The 26547-nt window shown below is 41.8% G+C and overlaps 1 protein-coding gene across 3 annotated transcripts in view; it reads right to left on the minus strand.

Annotated features, from left to right (window-relative positions):
* Positions 1–252: 252 nt before the first annotated feature.
* Positions 253–26547, minus strand: part of EMP3 (epithelial membrane protein 3 (MAM blood group)) — a 36189-nt gene continuing 9894 nt past the window's right edge. For 2 of the 3 annotated variants that reach the window (XM_083376534.1, XM_083376536.1), the window contains 4 exons: positions 9728–9813; positions 5260–5359; positions 4384–4524; positions 253–3242 (listed from right to left, as the gene is read on the minus strand). In XM_083376534.1, coding sequence (XP_083232660.1) covers positions 3073–3242; positions 4384–4524; positions 5260–5359; positions 9728–9813 — 497 coding nt within the window. In that variant the 3' untranslated portion in view covers positions 253–3072. Of the gene's footprint in view, positions 3243–4383; positions 4525–5259; positions 5360–9727; positions 9814–16293; positions 16598–26547 lie in introns of those variants that run through there. The other variant, XM_083376535.1, reaches the window with a different exon arrangement.

Consider the following 26547-nt stretch of genomic DNA (forward strand, 5'->3'; position numbering starts at 1 on the left):
AAAACCTAAGAGAATAGCAATAGCAATAGGACTTAGTGTTGTGATTCAGGGTCAGCCTGTGGGTTCGGCAGTTGGGTCGGACGACTCAGAGGAGGAGGAGGGGGGTGTTGAAGAGCTTGCTGAGGGGGTTGAAGATCTTGCTGATGAGAGCCCTCAGCCAGGCCCCTCCCACTTGGTCACCACGGAGACCCAGCTGTGTGAGCCTGACAGCATGGATGAAGATGACCCACAGCTGGCCCTGTTCAAGGACGCCCGACGCAGGAGGCAGTCAATTAGGAGTAAACAGAGGAAGGCAATGGGGCTCCTCGGAAGGAGGCAGAGAGAAGCCACACCCTGAACTCTATATAAGTGGAATGTGTGGGGAGGGCTGGTTTGCTGAAGGCAACGGCTTGGATAGTTCGTGTTTCTTAAAGCTCCTGTTTCTTGGCTTGTGTCTTGTTTGTTTTTGTAGCTATAAATTTGGCAGGCGTAATTCCAGCCTCTTGCCGTTTGTAAAGGGGTTGTCCCTGCCTTTTCTGCAGGGCCGGTAGCAGGCTGGTACAGAACACTTAGACTTATATACCACTTCACAGTGCTTTACAGCCCTCTCTAAGAGGATTACAGAGTCAAGTCCGTGGAAGGATGGAAGGCTGAGTCAACCTTGAGCCAGACAGACTAGCAGTTGGCAGAGTCAGCCTGCAGTACTGCATCCTAACCACTGTGCTGCCACCACAGCTCTGGAGTTGGGAGTAAAAAAGCATTTGCCATACCAAAGAAGGAAGATACAGCTCTGTCAACTCTTTTCATTGCTTTTTAATTTCTAAAATAAGTATAAAATATAAAAGCCATTGGAAAAAGACAAAAAAGGGACATTTCTAGGAACCATCAATTTTGGCACTAGCAATCAAGTTGAATGAAGAGCAAACCTGTTGAAGAAAGATGGTACACAAGTATAATTTTGTGAACATTCCTTAAACTGCAGATTTTTGGATATGCAGCCTACAGTCCCTGTAATTCTCAGCCAGGAGGTTGAGAATACAGGGAGAAACATTTGGAAAAAGCTAGAGAAAAAAAACTTGATGTATTTTAATGTGAGTGGGAACAAATACTGTTGCCAATGTATATCCACTGAACAGATTGTTACAATTGGTTGTAACTCACTGAATAAAGTTACGCAAAGTTATAGGTAGTCCTTGTTTAGCGACCACCTCATTTAGTGTCCATCCGCAGTTATGGTGATGAAAAAGTAACTTCGCAGTCAATTCTCTATGTTTATGACCTTTACAGATTTGTAAAGCAAAGGGAAGCTGAAGTAAGATCACAAGCAGTCATGTTTTCATTTAGCAACTGTTTTGCTTAATTACTGAGTTGCCAGCCCCAGTTTTGGTTCCTAAATGTGGGCTACCTGTACTATAAAGTAAGTTGGTGTTTTAAGAAAGAGTAACAAAGATCTTAGATACAAAATAAAGAATATCCCATTGAACAAATCCTTTATTTATCCCACAAGTCTATTTAAAAGTAATTATTTTCCCTTTTGACTTTTTCCTAAGTAGAATATTCTGAAAAGGAAGTATTCCAAAAATTGGATGAAGCTAATCTCTGGGAATGGAGGGTTTTTTTTTAAAAAAAAAGTAGAAATGGCTGTATAATAGCAAGTGCATAACTGAAGCTCAGTAATTTTGTATAAGTGCTGTATACAAAAAGATCAATTGCATAGTCATGACTGCCATCTTGACTTTTTTGACCTCCCTCACAAATGCTCCTACATATACAATAATAAGAGGACACTTTTAAAAAGATGATTAGAAACTTTTCTGAACAAGCAATAAGCAGACCCCTGTGGCTTGTTCTTCAAACTTTAAAAAGTTCAGTGATTTTCCAACTGCAATTTAATAGGAATGTTATCCACACGGTATTTTATCTCCCAAGAGGCAAATGTGAAAAGACAGTAATATCTGCAATAAAACCAACACATTATAAAACAGATTCTTATTTAACCTCTATTTTAAAATGAGTTTAAAAAACAAACACGAGAATCCTTTTACATTGTATTTCAGTTTGCCTTCCGTTTGCAAAAACTTAAAAAAGAAATATATTTTATATCTACACTACCAATGCACCTCCATGTTTTTCCCATTAAAATATGTATTTCAAATAAAAATTGATTTTATAAAAAAGTTGGAGGGGTTGATTGCCATACTGCAGGTTATCAAAAAGGGAGATTATTATTTTTTTAAAAAAAACCACTACAGGAGGAATATATTGTTCCCTCATTTGCAAAAGTAAAAGGGGGCTATAATGTACATGTACATAATTACAAAAAAGAAGAAGAAAACCTTTCTCCAGTTATTAGGAGAATAGGCTGATAGGATGGCATGATGTCATATCATTTTGCCAGCAAAATATTCAGGCATTAAATTCATGGTAACCTCTCAGAGACTAAAGAAATGCCCAGTGTATGATGGCACACCTTTAACTTCCCATATCATGGGAGGTATATAAAAATACAGGTAGTCCTTGACTTACAACCATTTGTTTATTGATCATTTGAAGTTACAACAGCACTGAAAAAAAAGTTACTTACGACCGCTTTTCACACTTAATGACCATTGCAGCCTCCCCATGGTCACCTGATCAAAATTTGGGTGCTTCGCAATTAGCATGTATTTATGACAGTTGCCCTATTCCATGGTCATGTGATCATCATTTCTATCTTTCCCATTTGGTTTCCGGCAAACAAGGCCAATGGGGAAGCTGGATTCCCTTAACGACCACGTGGTTCATTTAACAACTGCAGTGATTCGCTTAGCAATTGTAGCAAAAAGGTCATAAAATGGGGCCCCACTCACTTCAAAGCTGACTTGCTTAGCTACGGATCTGTTGGGTTCAATTGTGGTCATAAGTCGAGGACTACCTGTATGCAAACGAAAATCAGGCACCTACAGTGCAAGAACCCCCATGGATCAAGTTACCCATTGCATAGAATTTTGTGCTACGAGTGCTTTCAAAAACTGCAAAGAATGAACGCATAGCTAAATTGAAAGGAGAACAAGTCTCCTTCCAAGATAAATGGAGAGGTTTCCTTATTGTCAGTCACTCTTTTTTCCGAAGGTGGATGTAGACAATCCCACTGATAAGGGCCAAGGGAAAAGACAGCCAGGCTAGTACGAAACAGTGACCGTAAGAGCCGCCAGGCGTTCGCCCTCGCTGGAACGTGTCCACATGGATAGTATAGATCAAGGCAGCTGTGAACACCGAGACAGCTGGGAAGGAAGCAAAAAAAGGTGAATTAGGATCAAGTTACAGCTCCATCTTGCTTCCCCATCTTCAGCAAGCAACCTAAAGGATAATTACATCCTTCCCATCCACATAGACAATTCTTACATAGTGCAAAATCCCACCAGCCGCCTATTCGGATCTGCAATAGGCATCCCAGCATCACTAGAGATAAGTGGGCAGAGTGGTGAGAAACCTATGGGGTTTGAGATGTTGTTGAACTACAACTTCTTATTGGTAATTCTGATTGGAATTAGCTAGGATCAGTGTTTCTGAACCTTGGCAACATTAAGACAGATGGACTTCAACTCCCAGAATTCCTCAGATAGCAATTCTGGCTTGGGAATTCTGGGAGTTGAAGTCCACCCCTCTTAAAAGTCACCCCTCCAAAGGCTATTTGAAGAGCCAAGCTTTCCTTCTCCTGAGCTCCACTTCTTAACTGGGGCTTGCAAGGTCTTTATATTAAAAAAGATAATTTGGGCAAAATGGAGCATAACCAGATTCATCCAGGGTTGTAACAAAGTAGCTAAACACTTTGGAAATCGTTCCGATTAAGTTAGACCTTAACGTGCTGGGGAATTCTGGGAGTCCATACACCTTCAAGTTGTTATGGCTGAGAAACACAGATCTATGCAAACACCCCTTTGCTGTTTACGTCTTGCACATGGAAACCTCCACTCCCCCACAACTCCGTCCCAATCTTCCTTCCTTGTAGATGCTACCACAGATATGTCAAACACAAGGCCCGGGGGCTGGATCCGGCCCGCGAAGTGGTTTCATGTGGCCCGCAAAGCCATCCTGGAAACAGTGAGGGAATGGCCCCCATTGCCTTGGCCCTGGCCCAGAGACCCTCCTTCTGCCAGAGACACTCAGATCTGTCCCACTCCTGCCCAGGCCCCCATAGGCACCCTTGATGCGAATGATGTAGAGCTGGCCACACCCACCCAGTAGGCCATACGCACTCAAGCCACACCCACCCAGGCCACGCCCACCCAGGCCACACACCCCCGGCCCCCCCGAGGGCAACCGCAATGCTGATGCGGCCCTCAATGACATTGAGTTTGACACCCCTGTGCTACCACCTCTCTCTTGCTCTATGACTTTGCAACGTTCAAATGGGACCCTTACCAGTCAATATCTGGAAAATCCCTGTGGCATAAAACAGGCTTCCCCGCTTCATCGTGTAGAGCTGCCACATGAAAATAATGAAAGCCAAGCTGGAGAAGAGAAGGCTTAACACCATGAACGCCTGGACTCCGTGAAGCCATTCTGGGGAAAGAAACCATTGAAGAGAAAAGACCGTTAAGAGCAGATCTTTAACCAATCTGCCTTCTCCAGTAAATTTCCCAGCAGCCCAAATGGCTAAACTTGTTTCAGTTGTATTTACTGGGAAATTCTGGGAGCTGAACGTCTGAGGGGCGCCTGGTTTGGGGAAGGCTCCATAAATGCATCCATATCTTGAAGCAGGATGGGGGCCAAGCGTGCAACTTTCTTTCCACCCTCTTGCCAAGTTTCACCTTTTCCTGAAGATTGTAGAAGTTGACCAGGCTGAGCCCGAGGGAGGGTTCAAACGCATCGTAAGTCACGAGTCCTTGTGCGCCCACAAGAGATCTAAATCCAGCCCGCCTTGAATACCTTCTTAATTCCCGCTCATTTCCCTTAACCATCAGTAGCTCAGATTCTTGCAGAGAGCTTCAGCTTGTAATAAATCTTTGTTGTTGTTGTTGTTGTTGTTAGCTGCGAAGTCGTGTCCGACCCATCGCGACCCCACGGACAACATTCCTCCAGGCCTTCCTGTCCTCTACCATCTTCTGGAGTCCATTTAAGCTCACGCCTACTGCTTCAGTAACTCCATCCAGTCACCTCATTCTCTGTCGTCCCCTTCTTCTCTTGCCCTCAATCTTTATACTCATTTGAACTGCCTGAATCTCCTGATTTCCCTAGACTAGCGCTTCACATGGATGGTCCTGGGCCATTTCCACAAAACACACAATATATACTCACTACTGTCAGACACTGGGTGACATGTCCAGTTGTGGTGGTTTTCCATCAGACATTCATACCAGATGTTCACTGTTTCTCTATCAGGCAGAACCCACCATGACTAGAACAACAACAAACAACAAAAAAAGAAGAAGCAAAGACAAGGAGTTAGGACAGAAAAGATGAAGCCGAAGAGAGGCACCTTTCCAAATAGGTGAATGAAGGTTAATAAACCGGCTCCAAACCATAACTGGTTGCGGAGTCCAAATAAAATCTTGTTTCCACCATGCCCTTTGAAACACCAGTAATTTTACAGATAAGTCTTTATTGAGCAGAGGGTTGAGTGTGGTACTTCGAAAACAATAGCCAACATTAGTTGTAATAACTGCAGCTTGGCAAGATGGAGGGAGGAAGGGAGGGAGGGAGGGAGATAGATAGATAGATAGATAGATAGATAGATAGATAGATAGATAGATAGATAGATAAGAATAGAGCTGGAAGGGACCTTGGAGGTCTTCTAGTCCAACCCCCTATTCAAGCAGGCAAGTGGTTGTCCAATCTCTTCTTAAATACCTCCAGTGATTGGCACCCATAATTTCTGAAAGCAAGCCTGGTTTATTGGTTTATTGTTCTCACTGGGGAAATTTTTCCTTAACTCCAGGTTGCTTCTATAGATAGATAGGATGAATGAATGAATGAATGAATGAATGAATCCTTGAAATTGAACTTCACATTGTACAGGTAGTCCTTGAACCTATGACTGGACTCTTAGCAACCAGTCGAAGTTCAAATAGACCTACCTTGAGGCTACTTATGACCTGGATTCAAAATTCTGACGGTCGCCTCCTCACAGCTATATGACCAAACCTCGGGCACTCAGCAACACAGCTACATTTACAGACATTTGCATTTTTTTTCATGGCCACGTGACTGCCTTTTACAACAGTTTTGCCCAAAATCAGCACTTCTGGTTTTATACAAAAACCATCGGTTCACTTAACGACCATGGTGATTCGCTTAACGACCACTGCAAAAAAGGTTGTGAAATGGAGCCGGTCGTGTGAAAGACCCATTTTATGACGGTCACGACTTACAACCATGATGGGGAAGCTTCATGACGGTCATAACTGAGGAGTGCCCGTACTGTAATTGTAACATTTGTTTCCCCATCCTGTGGGAGGCAAAATTGACGCAAGGGAACAAGAAGCATTTGAAAACGTTCTGGCTTTCCAAAATATGTTTCCGCAACTTTTTCTCTTCAAGTTTTTTTTCTCTAATTGGTTTTATGTGCAGTCTGGTGGTGACAGAGCCAAGTCCTGGAGGCTGCCACACATTCCTGAATTTCTCTGTCTCCCTATAACTTCCCCGAATGTCTCTCTTCTCAATTTTTCTTTCCTGGTATGAGGCCATTCTGCCCCCCCCCCTTTCTCTGTTCTTTCATTTCCTTCTCTTAGTGGACAGCGGGATTTCTGATTTTTTTTAAAGATGTCATATACAGGTAATCCTCGACTTGCAACTATTCCTTTAAGTGACCGTTCAAAGTTACAACAGCATTGAAAAAACTGACTTATGACCATGCAGCATCCCTTGTGCAACATGAGCACAAGAGTGTGAGAGCACCGAGACTGCCCCTTCTTCGCCAGTCATCTTTTCGGTGTGACACAGGCAGAAATCCAACAGGTGACTCTTCTTCTTTTTCCCCCATGGCCAGGAAGGAAGGAAGGGAAAACAATTACAGGCAGTCCTCGACTTAGAAACATTTGTTTAGCGATCATTCGAAGTACTACAGTACTGAAAAAAGGGACTTACGATCTTTTTTTCCACACTTAACGACTGTTACAGTATTCCCATGGTCACTTGATCAAACTTTGAACACTTGGCAGCTGGCAAGTGTTTGTGACGGTTGCAGTGTCCCAGGGGTCGTGTGATCCCCTTTTGTGACCTTCTGACAAGCAAAGTCAATGGAGAAGACATAATCACTCAACAACTGTATTACTAACTTAACAACTGCAGTGATTCACTTAACAACTGTTGCAAGAAAGGTCGTAAAATGGAACAACACTCACTTAACAACTGCCTTGCTTAGCCATGGAAATTTGGGGCTCAATTGTGGTTGTAAGGCGAGGACTACCTGTATTTAAGTCTCCTGAGGGTGTAATTAGTGGCAACCCTAATCTACGGTACTACTAAAATGCCAAGTTTGGGGAGCAGCAAAAGGGAAAAGTTTCAGGGGGAGAGAACAAAAGGAAAAAATAAATTACTTTCACCCCAAGTGATACAACAGGGGACACAATATAATGTATCCAGCAAATGTCACAAACACACACTAATATTTTAAGGCAAGGGTTTCTCAACCTTGTAACTTTAAGATGCGTGGACTTCAACTCCCAGAATTCTCCAGCCAGCATTGGTGGCTGGGGAATACTGGGAGTTGAAGTTCACCTATCTTCAAGTGGCCAAAGTTGAAAAACACTGTCTGGAGGAATTCAGCTGTGTGGGTAATTTTGGCTTATGTTGTTTTGTTGGAAAGGTACAGATTCCTCATTCAAGATAAAAATATTAATGAGTTAAACAAGTCATATATGCAAATAGTTCAAAATGGAAACAGGATTCATGGTTGTAACCCAGCCTTTTCCTGTGTTAACAGGCATGCTTCTGTAATTTTTTAAATCAACAAACTACTAGTCCTGAAGGATTTGTCAGAGATTCCTGAAGCAAGGAAAGAGACACAGATTTCTCTGCTCAAGAGAGTGTCTCCCCAGCAGAGGTTCAAAATGCAGCCACTGACAATTCACCATTCAAAACACACACACACACACACACACACACACACACACAAAGCCATCTTAAATCGGAGGGGGTTAATATCAATAATCTTCCCCAAACTAGTTGTCAGACTAACAAAATATGAGGATAGAGACATTTTCTTTGGGATCAGTATAAAGCAGAATAGAACAATCTTTCTTTTATTTAAAGAAATCTGTTTCAAATTTAAAGGAGGGGAAGAAAAAGAAAAATACAGTACTTCAAAAAACAATGCTAAAAAAAATTGAGCTCATAAAACTTTTTCAGGCTGTATCATATTCCCAGTCAGAGTTGTTAGTTGGCATTTGTTTCCCAAATGCATTTTTGTTTACCATTTAAGAGGGCTCTCCCAAAACATAAAACATGTGCAAATAAGTGTGTTTACAGATGTGTAAATATATTCTTCTTTTGGAGAGAAACAAACACCAATTAGAAATGCAAGGAGCAAGAAGAATTTCAGGCAGAAATGTAATGTCATTGGGGATTCTTTGAAGTGTCTATGTGGCCTTCTCTTAGGCTCTGCTCTTGACATCTGAGGAGCAATTATCTTGAATAAAAAAATGTGGCTGGCATTTTCAAGGGATTCTCTTCCGATCAGTTTATTTGAATTCCTCACAGATATTTAACTTGCGAATAAATCTTATTATTCTTAATAGAGAGACGAATAAATGTGTAGAAGCCAAGATCATCTGGGGCACATCTGAATATCCTTTAGCTGTCCTTTAGCTTTGGCTCAAAGTCTTTGGCTAACCAGGTCTTGAAGGAAACAACCAGATGACATAGCTTTCCTCTCATCCTTAGCCTTCAATCAAAGCAGATCAATTTCTTATTTTTCTGAACTGAAAAATGAAGTAGTGTTTTCCATCTTCTCTTGACACCAGACTTGCTACCACATAACTTGGGGTGGTTTGATGGTGACCAAGCTTATCATGCAAAAAGTGTGAAATCAAGCCAACTACCTCACTATGTCCTTCGTTTTTATCTATTTTTTTCAGCAACAGATAGTGATGATGGGGTGGAAGTAAGTTGCTCAGCATTTTTTCCTTAATTCCAACCCACATTACTGTATGTGTAAGACCTTCATCCTCGCAGCAAACATTTTATCTCCTGAATAAACAGGTGATGAGCACATACTAAAATATATAAGGAGGTTAGAATGGCTTGCTGACGTAGGAGAAGACGCAGAAGGTGGGGGGAGGTTGAGTCAAAGAAGCAATCACCCTGGAGTCCTTACGTTCCCACAAATGTTCCAAATCCAGCCTCCCCCTGAACTCTTTTGACTCTTATCTAGCACCAATTTAGTGCTGATCATTAGTTGACTAGATTCTTGTACGTAGGCATGAGCAATAAATCAGCTTAACTGCAACTTAACATGTGGTCCTGATTCTTCATGCCTGATAGTTATGTTTTTTTTCCTTTCAAGTGAAATGCTGAGAAAAATTATTTACTATCCTTGATTAAAACCTGGTACCTCATCAAAGAGTCAGAGGAAATGGTCTCTAGAGTCAAGCTTACTAAAATCATGAAGCACCCCTTGTGAAGTCCAGATGGCTGGACAGTTCTGGGAATTGTAGCATAACAGTACTAGGCACAGAAGGGAAGGGAATGTAGAATAGCTAAGCAGCTCTCAAGCGAAACATTGAACCTGCAGATTAAACACTGGGATATTTCAGTTCTTTCTTACCTTGTCCAAGGTGGCTACGAAGAGTAAGATGAGGATAAGAACGTGGAGGGCTGTGACCGCAAAGAGAAGGAAACTCATTCTGGAAGCTGAATGGAGAGAAGAAAAACATAGATTAAGCTTACTCCTTCCTCGTGGCTGGTTAAAGCAACTAGGAACTACTGTCTTCCCAAGCAACATTAATCCCACTGTGTCTCCTCAAATTGATAAATTCTGCGCTCTCCGGATTCTGCTTTTCAGAAGCTTTCTCTCTATTATCCAGCCGTCCCCATATCACTTCCCAAGGATTCACAAATCTCAAATCCAAAGGGGGGGGGGGAAACGAAAATTTTCTCCCATTACCCAGACCTTAGCCAGTTTATTCCAAATTGCCTCAGGATGCTCAGATTTTGAAGCCCTTCCTTAAATGCAACGTATTTCCTCCTTCCTCCTGCCCCACGTCAGAGAAAGCAGAATCTGGGGTTCCTGCAGCTAGTTTAAATTCCTGTGGCTGTAAGCCTGGCTTAATGTGATCCAGATGTTTAAAAATTATGTGAGCTGTGGGCAAGAAGGAGGAGGTGGAAAGGGGTAGCAATTGCCTAGATAGGTTGCCGCCCTTTTCAGTCCCATCAAGACTGCACATGTGCACACACACTCACAAACGGTTTGTTTTCCTCCAAAAGGCAAAGAGGGAATCCAGTGTTCCATGGCAACTTTAAGACATGTGGATTTCTGCTCTCAGAATGCAGAGAGTGGAAGTCCACAAGTCTTAGAATCATAGAATCACAGTCCTGGGAGGTCCTCTACTCTTAAACCCCTTGCCTATGGCAGGAGATCTTGTATCATCTCAAACAAACAGTTGTGCAAACTTTGCTTGAAGGCCTCCAGCAGTGGAGAACCCACAACTCTTAAAATGGCTAAAGCTGAAAAACATTGTAGTAGGCAGTGCAGAGCAGAGAAAGGAAATCTGGAACTGAGTTTATAATTGAGCAATAAATGTGAACATTTTTCTCATCTGATTCTTATTGCTAGCCGCTGTTTTCCCCCGTTTGTTTTAGTGCCAAAGTTCCCCTAACGATATGGCTTCGCGGATGAGGCACATCACTCAGATTTGTGTTTTTTCTTCCACACTGTCAAATTTATCACGAGGTATTCCATTAACAGCAAATCTGATTCTCTAGTAAGTTTACTTGTATGACCATATTCTGGCCATAATATATGGGTTGCATTCCTCCTTTGCAATTTAAGATGAACATTAAAAATAATGTACACATTAATCTGGCATTCAAAACAGATTTAATACAGTAGTCCTTGACTCTCGGCCAAACTTCTGTTGCTAAGTGAGACAGTTGTAAAGTGAGTTTTATTCCATTTTATGACCTTTCAGGCCATAGTTATTAAGTGAATCAATGCAGTTGTTGTTAGTAAAATGGTTGCTAAATGAATCTGGCTTCCTCATTGAATTTGCTTGTCAGAAGGTCATAAAAGGTGATCACATGATCTCCCAGGAAACTGGCAACCATCATAAATATGAACCAGTTGCCAAGCATCCGATTTTTAATCATGTGGCCATGGGGATGCTGCAATGGTCGTAAGTGTGAAAAATGGTCATAAGTCACTTTTTTCTTTTCATTTAATTTTGGTCACGAAATGAATAGTTGTAAGTCAAGGACTATGTATAATTCATCACCTTCAACTTATGAATGGAAGATGGTTAATCCATTAATTCAATTGTTTTGGAGAGTCCAATGTGTCTTTCAGCTCTAGCCATTGAATGTGCTGGCCAGGGCTGTTGAAAATTGTAGCTCAACCCCACCCATAGCTTGGTCAACAATGAGGCATTGGAATTTTTGACTTGACAATATCTGGGATGTTACTCATTCCTAGCATAGATGACCAATTCTCTGAGCTTTAATCATATGATTTTGAGTTGGGAGGCATATATTATTACTTAAATAAAAAAATGGAAGTGGCCTAAATCTTGTAAAATCTCATCTGAGCAGTGGGAGACAACAATAGCACCATTGTTGTCCTCCTCTAGCAAGAAAACATTTTGGGGTCAAGTCTTACTAATGGCTTTCAAATTCCTGAGCTTTGAGAAAACATTTCATGTCATGTTTTGAACAATTCTTAACCTTTTGTGGCTTGGGCCCTTTTTGTGAGCCAGGTGAAACCTACAAGCTGCTTCTCAGAAACATGTTTTTATATGTATAAAATAAAATAGTGAAATCAGTTGTAAATGTTATCCCATCAAAGTCCACGGACACAAACGCACACACCCGTGAAATCTATGCGTGGACACTCAACTCTATGGACTCTGGGTTAAGTATCCCTATTTCAGAATAAAATAAGAGACCCAGTCTGGTGGGCTGAGAGAGCTAAGTCTTCTATAGCTGAGAATTCTGGGAGGTGTAGTCCAAATATATCTGGGAGGGGGAGGTCAATTGGACAATATGAGTGTAAACAAGAGGATAACCACAGATATGTCAACTCAGAATAGGACTGCAGTTTAGCGGATCTCATTAACTACCATGTGATGGCCTTTGCATTCAGATCTGCTTCTTCATTAATGCGGCAATATTATGTTCGAAGGGGCATTTCCTTCATTTGTAATGTAAACAGAAATTCTCTAAACTTTGATTGTTAAAATTCTCTTCTGCTTTCTGCTTCACATGGACATAACTGCCAAGTGACGTTTTTCAGACGAAAAAGGCGTTCCCTTCCTTGACTAATTCCCCACCAAGTAATTGGAGTTTCCTGACACAGGCAGTAAACAACCTTCTCCAGTCCAGGAGGTGATCAGAGGATAGCTAGGCTAGGATGGCTGTGAAAGAGTTAAGTGACTGCTAAATCAAAAGGCCCCCAGTTCTTGGAAAGTTTGGTTACTCTGCAAAGATGCTTAACACTGCATAATTATAAGGTAACTGCGTACAAAAATAAGTTCTGCAAACTTAGCAACACTCCCTGCCCTGCAAAAACTAAAGGGAAAACTTGAATAGTTGCAGCATAAGCTTAAAAGCAAGCACTGTTGTATTTGAAGAGATGTTTGCATAGTTTCCAGCGCACAATATCCTGTACATAGTTATTCAGCAAAATATATAGCCAATGAGTCCTTTTTCTGACTATGTGTGCGTTGGGCTCCAGATTTACAGTTGCAAGAAAAAGTATGTGAACCCTTTGGGATTACGTGGAGTTTTGCATGAATTGGCCATAAAATGCGCTCTAAACGTCATGTAAGTCACAACAATAGAAAAACACAGTCTGCTTAAAATAATACTACACAAACATTAGTTGTTGTCATGTTTTAATTGAACATAAGATGGAAATTCACAGTGCAGGGTGGAAAAAGTATGTGAACCTTTGGACTTAATAACTGGTTGACCCTCCTTTGGCAGCAATAACCTCAACCAAACATTTCCTGTAGTTGCAGATCAGACCTGCACAGCGATCTGGAGTAATTTTGGACCACTCCTCTTCAAAAAACTGTTTCAGTGTAGCAATATTCTTGGGATGTCTGGTGTGAATCGCTCTCTTAAGGTCATGCCACAGCATTTCAATAGGGTTGAGGTCAGGACGTGACTGGGCCACTCCAGAAGGCGTATTCTGTTCTGTTGAAGCCATTGTTTTGTTGAATTACTTGTATGCTTTGGGTCATTGTCCTGTTGCATCACCCATCCTCTGCGGAGCTTCAGTTGGCAGACAGATGGTCGTACGTTTTCCTGCAAAATGTCCTGATAAACTCTGGAATTCATTTTCCCATCAATGACAACAATCCGTCCAGGCCCTGAGGCAGCAAAGCAGCCCCAAACCATGATGCTCCTTCCACCATGTTATACAGTGGGGATGAGGTTTTGATGTTGGTGTGCTGTGCTTTTTTTTCTCCACACATAGTGGTGTGTTTTTTCCCAAACAACTTAATTTTGGTTTCATCTGACCACAGTATATTTTGCCAGTAGTGCTGTGGAACATCCAGGTGCTCTTTTGCAAACTTCAAACGTGCTGCAATATTTTTTTTGGACAGCAATGGCTTCCTCCGTGGTGTCCTCCCATGTACTCCATTCTTGTTTAATGTTTTCCTTATTGTAGATGTGTCAACAAAAATGTTAGCATGTGCCAGAGATTTTTGTAGGTCTTTAGCTGACACTCTATTCTTCTTTACCTCATTAAGCATTATGCGCTGTGCTCTTGCAGTTATTTTTACAGGACGACCACGCCTAGGGAGAGTAGCAACAGTGCTAAACTTTCTCCATTTGTAGACAGTCTGTCTTACCGTGGACACATGAACATCAAGGCTTTTGGAGATACTTTTGTAACCCTTTCCAGCTTCATGCAAGTCAACAATTCTTGATCGTAGGTCTTCTGAGAACTCTTTTCTGCGAGGCATGGTTCACATCAGACAGTGCTTCTTGAGACCAGTAAACCCAAAACAGGTGTGTGTTTTTAAAGGGCAGGACAGCTGTCAGCAACACATCCAATATCATCACACTGATTGGAGTCAAGGTTGGCTCACTCCTGGCTCCAATTGGCTCTTGGAGAAGTCATTAGGCTAGGGGTTCACATACTTTTTCCACCCTGCACTGTGAATGTTTACATGTTATGTTCAATTAAAACATGACAACAGCTAATGTTTGTGTAGTATTATTTTAAGCAGACTGTGTTTTTCTATTGTGACCTACATGACGTTTAGAGCGCATTTTATGGCCAATTCATGCAAAACTCCACGTAATCCCAAAGGTTTCACATACTTTTTCTTGCAACTGTACATTAAAGTTCTACAGGCAATCCTTGACTTACAACCATTCATTTAGTGACAGTTAGAAGTTACATCGGCAGTCAAAAAAGTGATCTACAACCATTCTTTGCACTTACAGCCTCCACAGTATCCCTATGATCATGTGATCAAAATTTTGGGTGCTTGGGAACCAGCATGTATTTACAATGATTGCTGCATCCTAGAGTCACGTGATCACCATTGGGACCTTCCCAACTGGCTTCTGACAAGCACAGTTAATGGGGAAAGCCAGATTCACTTAACAACCACTTAACTGCCTTCACTTCACAATCATGGCAAAAAAGGTAAAATTGGGCGTGACATACTTAACAACCACCTTGCTTAGCAACCGAAATTCTGGTCTCATTTGGGGTTTTAACTTGAAGACTAACTGTATTTAAATCTTAAAAGTTATAAGGCGATCTGCATGAAATCCAGCATTTTCACTGCAAGGCCCTTTTCCAAAGCTCTCTGTATTTAAGTTAATTAACAGGGGACAGCAAGTGTTTGAACAATAAGTGAGTTGGGTTTTGCATTTGATTGTGATACAAGAGACCCATTTTAAGAAGAACAAAATCTAGATGTGGGGAATCTGTGGTTTTCCAGAGGTTGCTGAATGGCAACTTTTAGCAGCAGCTCCAACAAACGGCAAGGGCAGAAGTGAGGAATGCCACAGACCTTAATACACCCGGAGCATCTTACGCGTCCACTCCCTTCCTTACAACTTCTCACACCCAGATTTTTCCCCAGTACAGTTAGGTGCGGAATAAGGGCAGAACTGAAAGCCCGGCCTAAAAGTTTATTTTATGCCAAACTTTCTTTCTCGCACCCCAGCCTCCTCCTCTGCTCGTTCTCCGACGTCCCCCTTGCCTCCCAAGAATTAGCCTTTTGGAAATCAGTGAAGAATCGCGATTGGCTGAAATTTGGGGATTCGGGAGATGGTTATTCCAGTTCCTCCCCCTCCCCCCCAATAATTTTAAATGAAAAGTTGATGGAGGGATGGAAGCAAAAGGTATCTTCGGACACTCTATTTTTTCTGTACGACTGCTGTTAACGGGCTAGCCAAAATACGGTGCCAAACAACAACAACAACAATAAACAACAAGAACAAGAATAACAATAACCAGGGCTTTTTTGTCATAGAATGCTCAGAACGGAGTTCCGGCACCTTTTTTGGATGGAACCTTGTAGGGTAGGCAAGGTGGGTTGTATGACACGTGTGAGTTCCGGCACCTTTTTCTTTTACAAAAAAAGCACTGAGAATAACAATAACAATAATAACAATAATAACAATAATAACAATAATAACAATAACAACAACAACAACAACAACAATAATAATAATAATAATAATAATAATAGCAGCAACAACAACAACAACAATAATAACAACAACAACCACCTCCAGCGAAGGCAACGACCCGCGCCCGGAAAGCAAGGCAGCAAGGCGCGAATGATAAAGAATGGTGGGCGGGCGAGAAAAGCTGGAGAAAGGATTGGGTGGGGGGGATCTAGCGGGTTAGAATAGATGGCGGGGAGGGGAGCGAGTAGGTCGGCCTTCTGATAGGACGGCGCCGTTTCTCTCCCTTCTCCCGATCCTTTTCCAGAGAGTAGAGCGATCGATCGCCTGCTGTCCTTCGTTGCCTTCCCGCCTTCGCCGAGTCTAAGGCGATGAGACCTCGCACCCCTCCCTCTCTCTTTCTCTCTCTCTCTTTCTCTCTGTCTCTCTCTCTCTCTCTCCCACTTCGATCGGTCTCGGAACGACCCACTCGCAACTTTTCCCTCCTTCCCGCCCACCCAGCCGGGCGGCTTGAGTTACCTGTTGGCAGCGCAGGGCCGGGCCGGGGGTGCAGCAGCCGATCGGTCTCCCTGGCGCGCAGGATTTCTTCTGACGTTTTGGGTGTTGTTGTTGTTTTTTTTCCCTCTCCTCTGGACTGCCCCCGCTTGCTTGCTTTTTTTTTCCTTCCTTTTCCCTTTTTAATACAAATTTAGTTCATCCTGCGCGTACCACGTTCTCCTCGCCCTGCCCTTGGCTTCTGGCCAGGTGGGTGGGAGCAGAGAGCGCGTGGCTGGCCCGACGCCTCAGAGGAGGGAAGTGGGGAAAGGGTGAGTGCTGGGGAGGGGGGTTCGCTTGAGAGACGCCCGGCTTTTCGAGAGGGTCGGGCGGCTCCCTTAGGTCGATGCCTCCGGTTCATTTTTGCCAGTAAGCTGCCAGGCGAGGCAGACACAGTGTGTGTGTGGGGGGGGGGGAGAGTAACAATAATAATAATAAGAAGAAGAAGAAGAAGTAGTTGGAAGGGACCTTGGAGGTCATCTAGTCCAACCCCCTGCTAAGGCAGGAAACCCTATGCCAGGGGTCGGCAACCCGAAAAAGGAAAAGAGCCACTGGGAACCGGTTCCATCACACATTAAAAAAAGTGGGAGCCGCGTGCGTGCGTCCATGCACGCGCATGTGCAAAAAATGTTTTGCGCATGCGCAAAACGCATTTTTCTTGCACATGTGCGGACGCACGCGGTTGCCTTTTTTTGATGGAACCGGTTCCCAGTTGCGCGACGGCCCGTCTGCAAAGCTGCCGCTTTCGGCAGCCTGCAAACTTGCCGCGGCAGCTTTAGCAAGAAGTGGCGCCGCTACCCATTCTGAGAGGTGCACGCGCACCTCTCCAAACAACCGTAGGTGCGCGCGCACCTCCCCAAATGTCAGCAGGTCTCCGGACGGCGGCGGCTTGGGAGAGGTGCACGCGCACTCTCCAAACCGCCGCCATCCTGTTTGCACAGCTGCCGTGTTCGTCAATGTTTGACAAACGCGGCAGGTCTCCGGACGGGATGGCGGCGGTTTGGCGAGTGCACGCGCACTCTCCAAACCGCCGCCATCCCGTTTGCACAGCTGCCGTGTTCGTCAATGTTTGATGAACGCAGCAGGTCTCCAGACGGGACGGCGGCAGCTTGGAGAGGTTGCCACTCTCCATTTGGAGAGGTGCGCACGCACCACTGCCCGTTCGAAGAGGTGCGCGCGCACCGGGCGGCTGGGAGCCGCAGGAGACGGCACAAAGAGCCGCATGCAGCTCCGGAGCCGCGGGTTGCCGACCCGTGCCCTATACCATTTCAGTCCAGTCTCCTCTTAAAAACTTCCAGTGTTGGAGCATTCACCACCTCTGGAGGCAGGTTGTTCCACTGGTTAGTTGTTCTAACTGTCAGGAAGTTTCTCCTTAGTTCTAGGTTGCTTCTCTCCTTGACTAGTTTCCATCCGTTGCTTCTTGTCCTGCTTTCAGGTGCTTTGGAGAAGAGCTTGACTCCCTCTTCTTTGTGGCAGCCCCTGAGATACTGGAACACTGCTATCATGTCACCCCTCACCCTTCTCTTCGTTAAACTACACATACCCAATTCCAGCAACCGTTCCCTATATGTTTTAGCCTCCAGTCCCCCAATCGTCTTTGTTGCTCTTCTCTGTACTCTTTCTAGAGTCTCGACATCTTTTTTCCTTGACCTATGACCACCGTGGAGCCCAAAACCTCCATTGCTAAGCAAGACGTTGACTCGAGTTTTGGCCCATTTTACGCCCTTCCTTTTGCCACAGTGTTAAGTGATTGCCGCGGTTGTGAAGTTAGTAACACGGCTGTTAAGTGAATCTGCCTTCCCCCATGGACTTGGCTTGTCAGAAGGTCGCAAAAGGGGATCACGTGACACCACCACCACCTCCGGGGAGGCTGCAACCGTCATAAATATGAACCAGTTGCCAAGCGTCCGAATTTTGATCATGGGGATGCGGCGATGGCCTTAAGTAGGAAAAACAGTAATCAAGTCGCTTTTTTCAGTGCCGCCGTAACTTCAAATGGTCACTAAGCAAATGGCTGTAAGTCAAGGACTACCTGTAATGGTTTTCCCTTCCCTTCTGGGCCATGAGGGAGGGATAAAAGAGTCACCTGTTGGATTTCTGCCTGTATCTCACCAAAAAAAGATGAATGGGGAGAAAGGGGCAGCTTCAGTGTGTTTACACGCCTGTGCTCATACATTTTATTTATTTATTTATTTATTTATTTATTTATTTATTTATTTATTTATTTATTTATTTATTTATTTATTATATTTTTATACCGCCCTTCTCCCGAAGGACTCAGGGCGGTGTACAGGGCAATAAATATAAAAAACAGAATACAAAAGTTAAAAAATGATTAAATATAATGCCCAAAATTTAAAATTTAAAACAATAATTGAAATATATTAAAACCCCAACCCTAACCCATCAGACCAGGTCAGATTGCTCAAATAAATAGGTTTTTGAGTGTACAGCTCAAAATTCAGGCATAACATCTTATTTAGAGACCGTAGAAGCTACTGTATAGTATTGTAACATCAGGCACCGTGGGATTCACCTCTGTTCAGACCGTTCCAATTGTTCACGACTTGATGGATTTCATTTGTCCAAGACTGGGTGTCAGGAGCTGGCTCTTTTTGAGTTCTCGTAAAGTCATGCTTGGGTCCAGAAATCCAGCCACCATGTCTTCTCTGTAGAGGTAGTCCTCAACTTTAAGACCATACTTGAGACGAGAATTTCTGTTGCTAAGCTAGGGGCTTGTTGAGTGAGTCACAACTGAATTTACAACCTTTTTTTTTTCTATGTTAAGTGAATCACTGCAGCTGTTAAAGGAATCTTGTGATCATTAATTGAATGTGGCTTCCCCCATTGGGTTTGCCTGTCACACGCCAACTGAGGTCTCAAACTGCGATCACATGACCCTGGAACATTGCAGCCATCGTAAATACATGCCTGTTGCCAAGAGCCTAAATTTTGATCTTGTGACCCCTGGGGGATGCTGCAGCAGCCATAAGTGCAAGTCATATTTTTCAGGACCATTGTAATTTCCAATGGTTGCCAAATGTAAGTAGAGGACTGCCCGTACATTTTTTTTTTCAATTGCCTTCCATTTTCCAGTATTGGGGTCTTCTCCAATGATTTCTGTCTTTGCCTTTTGTGTTTCAAACTGTTTAAACTTTAGCTTCCTTTTCAGTGTTTCTGATGAGTAATCTACCATTGCTTCATCAAGGGCCAAATGATTTGTTCAGTCTCTAGGATATTCTCAGCAATTTTCTCCAGTTTGCCCCCTATTTGCTTCTCCTTCGTTCAACTTTTGACATGGCCCAGCTTTCACATCCCTGTAACTGGAAAACCTATGGCCTTGACAGTATATACTTGGTTGTCAACAGGATGTTTCTGAACATTAATGTTTTATTTGGGTTGCCTACTATGCGAGTTCACAATGGGGTCACCCTCTCTGCACAATTTGGATGTCTTGTCTTTTTTGATAAGTTTGGTTTTCAGAGCAGGACAGCCCAAAGCGAATTCCATCTAACAATGCTCCAGAGTCAGGTTCTCCTCGACTTACAACAATTTGTTTAGTGACCATTCAAAGTTACAACGGCACTGAGAAAAGTGACTTATGACCAGTTGTCACACTTATGACCATTGTGGCATCCCTATGACCACGTAATCAAAATTCACATGCTTGGCAATAGACTCATATTTATGACGGTTGCAGTGTCCTGGGGGTCACCTAATCACCTTTTTGTGACCTTCTGACAAGCAAAGTCAATGGGGAAGCCAGATTTACTTAACAATAATTTGACCAATTTAACAACTACAGAATAAAAGAATAACAGAGTTGGAAAGGATCTCAGAGGTCATCTAGTCCAACCCCCTACTCAGGCAGGAAACCTACCATATCAGACAAATGGTTGTCCAATCTCTTCTGAAAAACCTCCGGTGTTGGAGCATTCACCACTTCTGGAGGCAAGTTGTTCTGCTGATTAATTGTTCTAACTGTCAAGAAATTTCTCCTTAGTTCTAGATTGCTTCTCTCCTTGATTAGTTTCTATCCATTGCTTTTTGTCCTACCTGCAGGTGCTTTGGAGAAGAGCTTGACTCCCTCTTCTTTGTGGCAGCCCCTGAGATACTGGAACACTGCTATCATGTCACCCCTCACCCTTCTCTTCATTAAACTAAAGGTAAAGGTAAAGGTTCCCCCGCACATGCGTGCTAGTCGTTTCCGACTCTAGGGGCCGGTGCTCATCTCCGTTTCAAAGCCGAAGAGCCAGCGCTTGTCCGAGGACGTCTCCGTGGTCATGTGGCCGGCATGACTAGATGCCAAAGGCGCACGGAACGCTGTTACCTTCCCACCGGAGTGGTCCCTATTTTTCTACTTGCATTTTTTACGTGCTTTCGAACTGCTAGGTTGGCAGAAGCTGGGACGAGTAACAGGCGCTCACTCTGTTACGCGGCACTCGGGATTCGACCCGCCAAACTGCCGACCTTCTGATCGGCAAGCTCAGCGTCCTAACCCACTGAGCCACCGCGTCCCTTCATTAAACTACACATACCCAATTCCAACAACTGTTCTTTATATGTTTTAGCCTCCAGTCCCCTGATCATCTTTGTTCTCTGCACTCTTTCTAGAGTCTCAACACCTTTTTTACATTGTGGTGACCAAAACTGGATGCAGTATTCCAAGTGTGGCCTTATCAAGGCATTGTAAAGTGGTATTAACACTTCACGTGATCTTGGTTCTATCCCTCGGTTAATGCGGCCTAGCACCGTGTTGGCTTTTTTGGCAGCTGCAGCACACTGTTGGCTCATATTTAAATGACTGTCCACTAGGACTCCAAGATCCCTCTCACAGTCACTACTGTTGAGCAAGGTACCCCCCCATACTATACCTGTGCATTTGGTTTTTCTTGCCTAAATGTAGAACCTTACAGTGATTCACTAAACAACTTTGGCAAGAAAGGTCATAAAATGAGGCAAACTCACTTAAATGTTTCACTTAGCAACCGAAATGTTGGACTCAATTGTGGTCGTAAGTTGAGAACTACCTGTACTCTTCTATTTTTATAACATTCTTTTTCCCCAGCTCTTTTTGATTCTCTAACAAATACACACACATAGACTTGGACCCCATAACGGCAAGCTAATATTATTCTGCCATGTCCTTTCATGGACTGTAATTCTCCTCCTTAGATTCTTTTGGCATTATCCTCAGCTGGCAGTTATTTTTCCTGGCAGGAAAATATGTCTACTGCACTGGAGAAGAAGAACTGAAGGGGAAAGGTACAAGAAAAATAATAGACACAACAGAGAGAAATGTTGCTAGGCTAAAATCTAATTCAGTTCTCTAATAGTGGCCAACCACTTATCCTTCAGCAGCTGGTGCTCAGTGGCAGATTATCTCTGAATGTAGAGAATCCTTTTAGTCATTAGTAGTAGTAGGAGTTTTATATATTATGCAGTTATAGCTAAACACAGTACAGATATAGAATAAAGCATGTTCTATAAAGAATAAATTTATGCTATAACATTCTATTATAATTACATTATAATGTAAATTTAGGGCCTCTAAACTAAAAGGTCCTTGTCATATAATAATATCAAGTCACTATACATACACAATTTGAATGGGTGAATATATATTATTTTTAAAGCCATTTCAGAAAGACCCATGGAAAAGAAGCATTTAAATGCTTTATTTCAAGTTTCTATCCACTTCAAGTGATCCAATTCCACAGCTAGTTTGGTGAGTGTCTTTTCAAAGAACCACAACTAGGTGAGAAAGATTATTAATAAACAAGTCACTGTTATCATTATTTTAAAAAAGTCTAATTAAGAAATCAATCATGCTTTAAACAAATTGAGTACCTTCCAGCTGCACTGAGATTGCTATCCAAAAATTCCCACAGCTAGATAATTCTAATTAAGAATTCTTGTGTTCCCGATATATTTGTGGCATAATAGTCTCCGAATAACGAATTTGTCCAGATCCCCATTAAATGACTAATAATACATCATTTTATTGGGATAAATAATAATTAATCAGACACTGCATAAAGAAGTACTTTTTAGAAATCTGAAAATCACAGATTTTCATTTGCATTTGTAAAACAACTCCAAAATATGGCAAGATTTGGAATTCTAAGGCCTATCACAGCCTATTGCTGTACCTGGTTATAAAAGCGGAGATCTAAACCTTGAACTAAGACTTATTTTCTTGAGCTGTAAAAAATAGAGGATGACCATTAGATGGCAATGAGGGATTAATATTTTCTGCCTCTCTTTGTATCAGCCAGGGGTTTTATGGATTTCTGCTACCTGGATCTGATGTTCATAGTAAATATATAGAGGTAGAGGTAGCCAGAATTTATTTTTTAAAAATGGTGATCTTTGAGGGAAAGAAAAAAAAACAGTGTACAAAGTGCCGTTCAAACTAATTGCCTATTATATTCAACCAAACCTTCCACCGTTGCATTTCTGGTTAACAACTTCACAAGACTGCATCACTTTCAGGGAAAACATCCATATTTACTGCTATACTAAGTCTATAGTAGGTAGACAATTTGATTATTTTCATCCAATTATTTACTATCTTCTTGACAGCTCAAGGTAGTTAACAATGATGGTCAGAGAGATTAACTGCAAAGCTAATTCCATCTTCTAAAAAAACATGTATAATTGCCTATCCAATTGAGCAGCCAGAGCAATTCCTATGCAAAATATATGTCTGAATAGGACAAATTTTACTTCAAGAAAAGTAAATGTCCACCTACTTTCAAAGTTCCATAGCCCTTAAAAATAATTTTGCAGTCTTAAAATACAATCCTATTCAAACTCTATATTAAACCATAATGTGCTTTGGGCTTAGCTGTTCTTTGACCCTAATTTTGTACTTTGGGAGCCAATTTGGTGTAGTGGTAAAGGCACCAAACTAGAAACTGGGAGACCAAGAATTCTAGCCCTGCCTTAGGCCTTGAGCCAGTCACTTTCTCTCAGCCCTAGGAAGGAGGCAATGGCAAACTTTCTGAAAAGAAGTGCCAAGAAAACTGCAAAGGCTTGTGCAGTCTCTTGTCCAGGTACAGTAGTCTCTGAGAATTGGACATAATTAACGTTAGGGGGAAAAAAGTACTTTATAAACTCTGGTTTGTTGCTCAATGACATTTGAGGATTCAGTTTGCTTAATTAAAAAAAAAACAACCCCATATTTTAAACACTTAATGACTTGTGCAATGGACGAACCTAATCATTATCCCCAATGTTGAGGTTAAACAAGCATGGGATTACACAATCAAGCTATGTATATTCCACCGATGTTGTGAAAGGGCAAAAGAAAGCCCCCTTTTAAAAACAAGCTTTAAATCATTATTCAGATTAATATTATAGTGCATATATCCATGGATAACCCAAAAATTTTAAGTGCCAAAATATAGCCCCAAAATTGAGTTTGGCTTATCTGCAGATTGTCTTTGATTATATTATATGGTATATTTACTATGTGTGTAGTACAATGTTTTAGGAATTGAATTAAGAGCAGGGATAGCCAGATTGGAGCCACATTCAGTCATAAAAACTCAGCTCTCAACCCAACCTATGTCACAGAAGAAGTGCTGTGTGTGTTATGTATACCATCTGGAGGGCCTAAAAAAGCTATACATTTAACACATATACTATCATCAAATTTACTACCAAAATGCCTAAAGACTAGTTGGTTCACATAGTGTGGTGGGATGGAGGGTTTGTTGTCACTGTGTGTTGGGGGGAGAGAGCACAGGGGGAGGCTCAGCTAATCTCAATGTACACATGTTGTACTTTGACAATAAAGGTTTATTATTATTATTATTATTATTATTATTATTATTATTATTATTATTATTAAAAGACATTTTACTTATTAGATTGCTATCACACCTTTCCATCAAGAAAGAATGGAACACATAAATCACATTAGATGTTTCAATTTTATTTTAAACAAAGGTGGCTTGTTTTACATATATACCTTTCTTCCTCATGGAGTTGTGTGAATCCCTCCAACTGAGCTTTATTCAAGCAGAATACAGAATCACAGAGTGGGAAGGGACCTTAAAAGTCTTCTACTCCAACCCCCTGTTCGGCAGGAGACCCTAACATTTCAGACAAATAGCTGAAAGAGGAGTAAGGTCCTAAGGTGAGCACCAAGGAGTAGTTATGTTCATTTCCCCCCACAACAACACCCCTGTGAACTGAGTTGGACTCAGAGAGTGACTGGCCCCAAATCACCCAATTGGCTTCCATGGCCAAGGCGGGACTTGAACTCATAGCTTCTTGTTTTCTAGCCTTAACCATTAGACCAAACTGGCTCCCTAAAGAGATTCAAAAAGTTCTTAGCAAGTACTGCCTCTTCTGGAATATGGCTGTGCCTTGTGGGATAAAAGGACTGACAAATCCAGTGAATGAATAGGAGGCAAGAAAATAACCAAGATAAGGAAACAGAATGAAATGTCCAAGTATTCATTTATCTAGAAATAAATAATAAGTTCAGTCCTGAGATAAGAGATATTACAGGATAAAAGACACAGTTTCCCAGACTTGGCAGTGTCCAGGTGTTGGAATTTCAATTCCCAGCGTTCCACAGTCAGCAGAGCCTTTCATGAGAATTCTGGGAATTAGTTGGTATGCACCGGTCACAAGAGGCAGGTATTATTCCCATTTGATACAGGCTGCAGAAAAAATGATTAAAGGGTAGACTTTCTTTCTTTCTTTCTTTCTTTCTTTCTTTCTTTCTTTCTTTCTTTCTTTCTTTTCCTTCCTTCCTTCCTCCCTCCCTCCTTTCTTTTCTTTCATTTTAAGACCTTTCCCATAACTACTAGTCCTCTTTTTTCAAATAAAGGACTGACTCACCAAGGAGAAAAGTTACAGCTTAGTCTATTTTCTTCTGAGTTTTGTTTTTCATTTGCAGTCATTTCTTAAACATAGGGAATCATTTAAAAAGGATCCAGCACCTGCAGTTAGGAATAATACAATCATTTCTATCATTTCACTGTTTACTACATCATTCATTATGCTGATCTGATTGATTGGTTCACCAAAGGAATTATTTCAAATCAAAATCCAAAGTCTAAACCCACAGAAAAGCTGTCAGTCCAAGGTCTGCCCTTTTTATTACAAATACAAATAAGAATAAGAAGCCCTAATTAGAATTATAGAATCTGAATTCAAGTTGATCCACCCCAAATTTAAGAGTCCATTTATGTATGATAATAATTTCCGCAACTGTTACTTGTAGCAAGTTCTCAGAAATCAGATTCCCTTTAAAAAGACTTGTTGTGACCTCAGTTTCCTTTCTATATCATGGCACCAAATGTGATATTTTAAGACTGATATGGAGATTATCTGTATGAAATCTACATTACAAATATTAATATTCTGATCTAAATAAACAACAAAATTTAATGAAGAAATACAGGATTAAATAACATTTGAATATAAATGTACAATTTAGATGTGCTTTTCTACACCCAGCATTCAGATCTATCTTATATTTCTACAAAGGTTAGCAGATGAGAGGTGATATTTCCAGTTTTATGATGTTCCCAGTGACATGTGGAGTGTTTGATCTTTCACTACATTTCAATCCTGTATCTCTTCAGGCTGATGTGAGAACTAGTGTGAAATAATGAAACACTGGGAATGAGACTGGAGGCCTCTATACAAATCTATTCCTAGTCACGGATTTTGTACCCACCATGTCCTTGCAAGGCTGTTGTGGGATAAAATCAGAAAAAGGAGTATTATGCTTGGAGTTTCTAGAAGAAAGGCAGCATACACACTGATGGAGGATTGTATATTCTAAAAAAATATTTTAAAAATGGAGACATGGAGATTTTTGGTGCTCTAAATTAACAATATCTACAGTTTGAAGCTGTTATTCTCCCTTAAGTTGATGGCCAAATGCAAAAAAAGTCCTCATTATTAAAGGAGGCTGCAGTGTTACACAAATCTGCCCCTCCCAATTCTCATGGACTCAATTTAATATCATTGTTTTAGCAACTAACCCCTTGCAATTGGGCTAAAGTATGGGGCCAATTACCAGGTTCTAGGTCTCCCATTTCTGCATGTTAAGCTCGCAGCATAACATGTAGAAATGCAATCAAGCTTTCAGTGGGAATTGTATCCAGGACATGTCCATTTGTTTATGAAATTTACTTCCTACATCACCTTTAATGTGCCATAGGCAGTTTCCAACAAAACTGTTATCACAACTGTGACACCCCTCACCCT

The sequence above is a fragment of the Vipera ursinii genome, assembly GCF_947247035.1.
Source record: "Vipera ursinii genome assembly, chromosome: Z".
Taxonomy (NCBI): domain Eukaryota; kingdom Metazoa; phylum Chordata; class Lepidosauria; order Squamata; family Viperidae; genus Vipera; species Vipera ursinii.